Source organism: Vigna radiata, chromosome 8 (genome assembly GCF_000741045.1).
Source record: "Vigna radiata var. radiata cultivar VC1973A chromosome 8, Vradiata_ver6, whole genome shotgun sequence".
Lineage (NCBI taxonomy): Eukaryota > Viridiplantae > Streptophyta > Magnoliopsida > Fabales > Fabaceae > Vigna > Vigna radiata.
Genome location: NC_028358.1, coordinates 32,352,534 through 32,361,903, shown reverse-complemented (window position 1 = coordinate 32,361,903; position 9,370 = coordinate 32,352,534). Strand labels below are relative to the sequence as shown.

Below are 9,370 nucleotides of genomic sequence, written 5' to 3'. Positions count from 1 at the left end.
CTTATAAAAATATCTTTTATAAAGATTACTATTTCCTAAATGTCATCCATATTATAATTATAATAATTACTTCAATAATCGTATTTATGATTAAAAATAAATTTTAAAATTATATAAATATGAAACTGAATATTGACTTTATTATAAATTTTATTTTTATACATTTAATTTGTATTTCATATGAACAAAGAAAAAAGTTAAAAATGTCTTATTTTAAAAGAAAATTTCCAAGTTCTTACGTGAGATTAAGCTACAAAATAATTGTAACTTTTTTCTTCCATAACAAAAACTTAATTACAGTTCCCAAAATGTTTTGAAAAAATAATATCTTACTTATGGTTAAAATGATATCAAAACACAATTAACACAAAAACAAATATATAATTTGTGCTTGTGTTCTTTAAGTAACACACATCATTACAAAAACAGAAGTTAAAAAATTATATAAATCACAAAAAACACCAAAAATTAACAAAATATTTTGTTTAGTTACTCTGAAACACTAAACAATTTCTCCAGCCAAAAATATCACTGCAAACAACATATTGTACTATATAATAAGGATAAAATTTTATAAGCCAAAAGATACCTACTAAACCATCTTGATCATATTACAAAATGTTAAGATATAAAGTTATTCATCTAAGTTAACAGGATAATGCTTCAACGTCCTCTAGCAACATAAGCAACTAAGGCAGCAGCAAAAATTGTAGTGGCAGAGGATAACACAGTCCAGATGTTCTTACTTTTGTGAGCATCCACCACAGACTTGTTCAATGAAACCACTTTCTGCTTCATTTCATCCAGCATCTCCTCTTTGCTTTCAAATGCCTTCTTTATTTTTTCCACTTCTTCAACAGCTATTTCTTCCATTTCTTCAACATTCTTACCATTTCGGATCACCTCCTCTTCAATATCCTTCTGTTGAGACACAAGTGTAGCCGTATGTTTCAACAGTGCAAGGGCCTTGTTCCAATTTTTGCACCAAACATCAATCTTAGCGCTCAAATCCTCAACTTCCTTTCTGGCTTCCAAAAGCTTACTCTGTAATGCCTCATTTTCCTTTCTCAAAACACTCATATTACCCTCCAGCTTCTTTCCATTCTCACTCAGCTTATCTCTATCACTTCTCATTTGTCCCAAATCAGCGTCTCTCTTCACAACAGTTTCCTGCAATTTTGCAGTTAGCAGCTCCAACTTCTCCACTTTCTTCTTCTCCTCCTCAAACTCTTTCTTCATGTTTTTCTTCTCAACTTCCACCTCTTCCACAGTACTTTTATAATTGTCAACTTCTGAAAGCAACTGAGAGTTTTCCTCTTCAAACTTCCTGTAAGACTGCTCCAATTCTTTGATTTTTACTCTCAGATCAACAATTTCACTTTCTAGATTAACCTTCACCTCCTCTGTTTCACCTTTGACTCTAATAGCTTCATCAATCTCATGCTGCTTATCCCCCAACTCATTGATAGCCACATTCAAACTCTTACGAACTCCAGCATTCTCCTCCGTCAACGTCTCAACAACCTTTTCTATCTTTTTCTTCTCCTTGATCAAGGAACTGATCTCCCTCGTCATCTCCTCCACCTTCTGCGTCGCAAGACCAAGTTTATCGTCCGCATTGTCAAGCCTGACACGCATGCACTCCTCTTGCATCTTCCAAGAGTCGTTGACTCGTATCAACTCCTCTTCAAGATCACCTATTTTCTGCTTCTGATTTTTGCTTATCTTCACAAACTCATCCTTCCCTATTCTCAACGCTTCAATCTCTTCCTTCAACGTTTCAACAGCATCAAACGATTCTCGAGAGCTCTTCAGCGCCGAATCTCGCTCCATTTTCAACTCCGAGATGTCTCTCTGTTTCTGCAACAACAGATTTTCACCTTCCAACCTAAGCTTCTCCGCTTCTTCTCGAAGCTTCCCCTCCCTCTTCACAAACTCATCCTTCCCTCTTCTCAACGCTTCAATCTCTTCCTTCAACGTTTCAACAGCCTCAAACGATTCTCGAGAGCTCTTCAGCGCCGAATCTCGCTCCATTTTCAACTCCGAGACGTCTCTCTGTTTCTGCAACAAAACATTTTCACCTTCCAACCTAAGCTTCTCCACTTCTTCTCGAAGCTTCCCCTCCCTCTTTAAACTCTCCTCAACCAGCTTCGTCTCGTTCTGGAACCGCAAATCGAGGCTTTTCCGTTCACGTTGGAGACGTTCAACCTCGCGATCCTTCTCTCCAAGGAGTGTGTCGAATAAGAGATTCATCCCCTTGACGTGGCTGTCCACGACAACCGAAGTGACTACCTTTTCTATGTGGAAGGCAGCGAGCATGTCGTTGTTGGAGACGGCAGAGTGGTGTAACTCCGACTGGAGGGAGTCAATCTGTTGGCGGCGCTCGGCGGTCTCCTTAAGAAGTTTGGCATTGAGGTTTCTGAGGCTCTGAATCTGTTGAAGATAGGAATCATCGGTTAGGGTAGGCATTGACATGGTTTGTGTTTCGTTTTGGGAGTGTTTGGATTCTTGAGAATTGGCAGAATGAGAGATTTTCTTTTTCGCCATATTGAGAGGTAGTAGAAGAAAAGGGGTTATCTAGGGTTTTTGTCTCGTTATCTTCTTACGGCAGAGGATGTGGTGTTAGGAAGGATATATATAGTGTGGTTTGAAACAATACCAGAGGTAGAGGGATAGGTCTCTGTTTGTCTGTTCGCTTTTCGAATTCAAATTTTGGGCCCAAACGCTTCTATCTCTTCGCTCCCCACACTTTTCTTTTAACAAAAAATTCAATCTATTATAAAAATAATAACTAATTTCTTTATTTGTATAAACAAAATATTGTAATGTAAAAAATCTTATATTATTTTTTTTTAAATACATGTCATTGAGAAGCAAACCTACTCCGTATTAATTAGCAACTAATCAAAGTTTTGGGATCGTAAACATTCATCGATTATTAATGTTAGGATAAATTTGAACTCTTAAAACCATTATATTAGATAAAGAAATTATTGTATTCATTGAATTTATATTAAAGATCTTTGAATATCATATAGAAAGGTCTTGATTGAGTCATGCTATATTTTAGAAATAAATATTACTCTTTCCATTTTTTAATCAATAAACATGATTAGCTTTAACACAATATTTATAATATTTGTAGTTTATCATTTTTATTTTTATATATACTACGGTGTATGTAAACTTATTAAAAGTAAGTGAATAGTAGATATATAAATAATAAAAGAGTAATTCATGAAAATTTTCAAAAGTTTAACGGTTAATAAATAAATAGAACTATATATAAGGTTTTAAAATATATTTAAAATCTCACTTATTGCAATAAATTTTTTTAATAATCAAACTTCTTTATATTGAGCTGGTCAACAGAAGAGTCTATGAGTTTCCAACTATCACCTTTAACAAATATTATTATTTCTCTTCCAACTTCTGAGTTATATATCTAAACTAATTTAGAATTTGGTTTATCTTAATCTGAATTTTAAACAATATACACATGTTTTTTTGCATACTTTAATTAATAAGAAATAAGAATAAAAATAATTGAGGTATAATAAGAAATATCAGAAAATTACTGACTAATACCAACGTAAGCACGTGGATAAGCACGTACTTTCAAGACACTTTTCACCATGTTTATCTATTGAATTGTTGTTATTATAAAAACCTTAATGTGATAAATAAAATAATTTTTTTTCTTGCAACGAACAATGTAATATTAATGGAGATAGTTGATACAAAATTATTAATCATCTAAAAATATGGAAAAATGGACTTTATATCAAAATTATAAAATTATGATTACTCCCTGTATTCATTTTTATTCATCTTGTAAGATTATTTGACATGAACTATAAAATACTATAATTATTTGTTTCTAATAAAACTGTAACATCCTGAATTTCTCTTTTATTTTTCTTTTTCCTTCTTTTAACAAATATCTTCTCTTTTTTTAAGGTTTTTTTATATCTGGTTTATTTTAAATCATACTTGATTGTAGATTGGGGTTTAAGGATCAATTTTAATTAATCAGATTTTTAAATTGATTAACTTCCTATTTACTTAGAGAGATTATTTGTTATTTATTTATTTATTTTATAATTTGTCATTAATTTTGGTGAAGAGTTGAAAAAATAGATTATCTTATCTTGTATAAACTCGTATTTAAATTTAATTTTCTCTATATTTTGCTTTAGTCCCTAGATTTTGAGTAAGTTTGTGTCTGAATTAGTATTCTTTTTACGATAAATAAAGAAACTATTTATGTTTTTAATAAATATTGAAATAAATGATATGGATGTAAAGGTGACTTGGTGACAAAGTTTTGGTTTCTATATGTTTTGTTTAAATTGATTATTTTAGTTTCGGGTTAATAAATGCTTATTTTAGAATATATATTTTTGAATTGAGTATTCTCATGTTGAGAATTCATTTGGTGAACTGTTATTTTACATTAATTAAGGGTATTGTGAACTAAAAATATAATGTTAATGTTGAATTGAGATGAGTGAAAGATATTGTTTGAGTAAATTTTGAATTGTTTGAAAACTATATATATATATATATATATTTGGTAAAGTGGATTTGAATAAACATTTGAAATATGTTTGCATTAGTGCATTAGTGCATGAGTTTAGTTTTCTTATATTTTCACTCAAATGAAAATAGAATAGAACACAAATCCAAAAACCTTAGTCTATTTTCACTTTGAGTTAGAATAGAGTTTAAAATCAACCTTGTTTTAAATCCAATTTTTGCTTTAGTGAAAAAAATCATCACTTAAGTAAGTTTATTTTTTCCTAAGTTAATTTTTTTTTCTCTGTTTATCTTTTTCTTTTTTCTTTTCATTGGTTTTTTTAATAAATAAAAAATAATATTAATTTGTTTGTTTAAGTTAATCATGTGGTATATGGAATTGATTATTGAGAATAATGAAACTTCTATGAATTTGTAGTTAAATATTTATGATAATATGTGAATTGTTTATTGATTTATGTATTAAGTATTGAAAATGATATCAATTTGTAGTTAAATAAATCTTCTTATTCTTAATAATCCAGTTATACAATATAAGATATTAAGTAATGACAAAATGAAGTATGATTATTGATTGTAATGAACCTACCATAATTGATTATTCTTGGGTTCACTTGTAAATTCAAGGATTATATTAGATATTAATATGTCCATATTTAATCTTCCAAAATGTATCATAGAATATTTTAATTGATAAATATCTTTGAGAATATATCCATGTGTGTGTGACCTATATTATTGGTTTAAGATGTTATTTGAATGAGATTGAATTGTTTTTATTTGTTAATTAAATGTCTCTTTTTATATATAATTTCTTATGATAAAAAATTTGTTTTAATAACTTATCCACTGTGACTTGCAATGATTTTATTATATACACGAGGAAGTATTAAAACAATCTTAATGAGAATAAATAATTTATTTTGGCTTATTTCTTTTAAATATTTTAATTTATGTATATTTGTTTTAGCTTTATAGGATGTATTTTTAAATATTATATATTTTATATAGATCCTCAACTAAATCATTTTAAATGTTTTGTTACATCTTATGTTGTGTGATGAGAATGAAAAATGGGAAGCAATTAGTCTCTTTATTCGAGGACAAAGAAACCTTCTAAAGAGAGAGAAAGGTTGAGTAAACTGTCCAAAACAGAATTTACAATTCATATATATAACCATCCCTTCTAACAATAATTCCTAATGAGAGATTCTAGAATTTGCTGACTCATTACTCCTAATGAATAAAATCATACTTATGACTCTTAATGTTAATTGCTTAAATGGGTTCTACAACAATACCCTACCCATGAAATTCAACCTTGTCCTCAAGGTTGTACAAGGATTTCAGCTCATCCCAAAATTTCCAAAAGGTGTGATCAACCGCAACTAGGGAAAGACCGACATGTGGCTTTAGACGGGAGCCCCAATGCCCAACAAGGCATTCAAATGAAACTGGGTAGGATCCGTGGTAATGGGTACTGCAAGATCTGGTGGTTTGGGTTCGATCATTGAAGCATGCAAAGGATAATCGCTCGAGTCATCATCCTCCTTAGCAACCAACAACATGTAGCGTGATGGACAACGATGGTTACGAGAAAATTTTTGGTCGCAATTGAAACACAAGCCACGCTCACGTCGATCAACCATTTCTGTCTCTATTAATTGTTTAAAGCGTGTGTGCAGAGGAGAAGCAGGTAGGAGAGGCGATAACTGTTGCGGAAGAATTAGAGGAACCAGAGGTGGAGTGGATGAAAGGGTCACCGGCGACAACAGTCTCTGAAGATCACTATACGGCTGAACTAAACGGGTCAGATCAAAGAACTTTTCCTCATGAAGACAAGCTAACCCAGAGGCTTGAGAAAGCGTTTGAAGCTGTTGTGAAAGCACCTCACAGCAGATTTCGAGTTTTAAATTAGAAATAAAACAACTCAAAAGAAATTGTGATTGCAACCCAACAATCCGATTAGCAAGAGTCTCGAACTCACTCAGATAAACAGCAACGAAGGAGGTTTGAGTTAACTTGAAAAGCTTACCTCGAGGATCATCGAGAGCGGTGGATGCGAAACGGGTCTCTAAAGCTTGCAGTAATTGTGGCCATGAATGAATTTGTCCATTGCGGTACATCGACTGAAACCACGCCAGAGCAGGACCGTCGAGGTAGAATGACACGACGGTTAAGGCAATGGGTTAATGTGTCTTTTAACTTTATATAGTGCTCTACTTTCTCATTTCTATCCAATGTGGGACTTAGACTCATACTTGCATTCCCAACAATCTCCCCCTCAAGGGTGAGTCCCTTCCACATTGGTACACTCCCCCTCCAGCGGAAGCATTCCCATCCAACCACAACCACGAGTAGCCCTTCGTACCGTCGTTCATCTTAACGGGACACGCTTACCTGGAACCCTTTGCCAGGAAGACTTTCGATATAAGGATCATTATACTCGTCTGAGCCGGTCACCAAGACTAACCATCGGCTCTGATACCACTGTTGATCTATCAAGGAGGAGGTTCACCGGGGAGATACAAACACCAATGAGATATGAGCCCAACCATATAAGGAATTAACACCACTCTCTACCCAAAACCTTAAGACAATGGGTTAATGTGTCTTTTAACTTTATATAGTGCTATACTTTCTCATTTCTATCCAATGTGGGACTTAGACTCACACTTGCATTCCCAACATGGGGAACATCCAGCTTGAGAAAATGTCGATGGGTAGTAGGTGAAGACAATGGGAGAGGAGAAGGAGGTGGAGAAGGGGGATGGTTTTCCAAGGCTGGGAGGCAGAGATTTAGGTCATCCATCTTGACGATGACAAGAGACATGTTATGGAGCATCTCATCCATTTTTTTTGACTGGGTCTTGCGAACGGATTCCGCCATGGTGGGAAGGAACGAGAGCACCAAATGATGAGAATGCAAAGAGTCTCTGTATTCGAGGACAGAGAAATCTCTTAAAGAGAGAGAAAGGCTGAGAAAATACTTTTTACTCACTGTCCAAAACAGAATTTATAATTCATATATATAACCATCCCTTCTAACAATAATTCCTAATGGGAGGTTCTAGAATTTGCTGACTCATTACTCCTAATGAATAAAAGCATACTTATAACTCTTAATGCTAATTGCTTGAATGGGTTCTACAACATTGTGACAAAAATAGTTGTGTAATTTATTATTTCTAACTGATGAAACGCACTAATAGTTAAGATTTAAATCTAACTCAATCTTACAAAATCGACTTATAAATAAAGTTTACACTTATTTATATATTATAAATTAGCGTTATTTATAGTCACATGAAATTTTTAACACGAATAAATTACTTAAAGATTAAAATACATGTTAATAATATAACTGACAAAATAACAAATAATGTGATATTAAACTTGACATAGGTAAGTAGAAACCCAAAAAGACGAAAACTAAATTTTTCTGAAGAAACTAAGAAATTACAACTGAATTTCATTAAAAGAGATGCTAATATAACACTGAGAACTGTTTATGAATAGGTTTTGTTAAAATGATTACTTAAGTGAATAGAATAACTTAAGTCAGAATGAGTTTGTGTTACTTTTACTCTAAATATTAAGGAACTAACACGAGCTAATATAATTAACAATTTAGCGTAAATAAATCAATATTCATAAATAAAAATGATTTTACAATTTACTTATAATTGCATTATGATACAACTTTTTAACTATCATATTATCCACTCTTACTGTTTTAGATACATGCATGCACACCTTATAGAAGATTGGGATATGAAGAAAAAATAAAACATAGAGAAAATTATTAAAATATAAACTTTATACCTACCTTAATCTTACAAAAATCAATTTATAAAATAAAATTTACATTTATTTATCTATTTTAAATTTTAAATTGATCTATAATTAACGTAGGACTTCTAATAATAACTTCAAAGACAATGAACCACCTGGAAACTAATAGTTAAAATAACTTTGCAAATAAGACAAAAACTTGTGATACCAATGTTTTGGATCTTTCCCATAACACCATTTTAATCTTTACAGATTCCTTACCAGAAGAACACTGCCAACTTCTGAACTACTATTATTTTCTTAAACTACAAAATTGAACTCGTTGATATGCTGTGGAAATGTGACTAAATACATGGAATAGTTCCATATCGTTTAGATAAGTGTGTGGCATAAAAAAAGTTTGATATTTATTAACAAATATGGTCTTCGGTGACTTAGGAGAAAAAAAAATGGCAAGCTACTCTGTCATTAGTGATTATTACAGCTATCTTAGCTTGGTTTTGGATCTTGTCTGTAAATGACGTGCTGACCAGGAGACATCTCACGTATCTGAAACAAGTTGACCTTCTAAGATACACCAATGTATTCAATGTACCTCATTTCAGACCAAACAACATTGAATAGTCCTAACTACAAATTTTCCTCCTCGCAACACATCAACACCAACCACCACCTTCCATTATTTTTTTCATTCCTTCTAAACAACCTCCGATAATGGAAAACACTGCAAAACTATTCCAACACTCAGTATCATTGTATTTAAAATATTCTTGATTCATTCTCATTGTTACTCTCAAATTACTCTAGGATTTCTCAGTTCTGCTTCTAAATTGGCATTTTTCATTGCTGACAAATTTGTGACTGTGGAAAAACATGCTTGCTATGTATAGATTCTAAAGGCAGGTGCATGGCCAGTGCTACTGGAACTTAAATGAATGTAGTTTTGCTATCTGTGTTTGAGGATTCAACGTTATGAGAACTTGTTTGCCCCTGCATTAGGATGTGCATATTATAGATGACATTTCGTTGGCAAAAA

General features: G+C 32.2%; 1 protein-coding gene across 1 annotated transcript; it reads right to left on the bottom strand.

Annotated features, from left to right (window-relative positions):
* Positions 1–548: 548 nt before the first annotated feature.
* On the bottom strand, positions 549–2,629 carry LOC106769825 (myosin-13). Its single transcript, XM_014655597.2, has one exon. The coding sequence runs from the start codon at positions 2,545–2,547 to the stop codon at positions 664–666; it is 1,884 nt and encodes a 627-aa protein (XP_014511083.1). The 5' UTR covers positions 2,548–2,629; the 3' UTR covers positions 549–663.
* Positions 2,630–9,370: the final 6,741 nt, after the last annotated feature.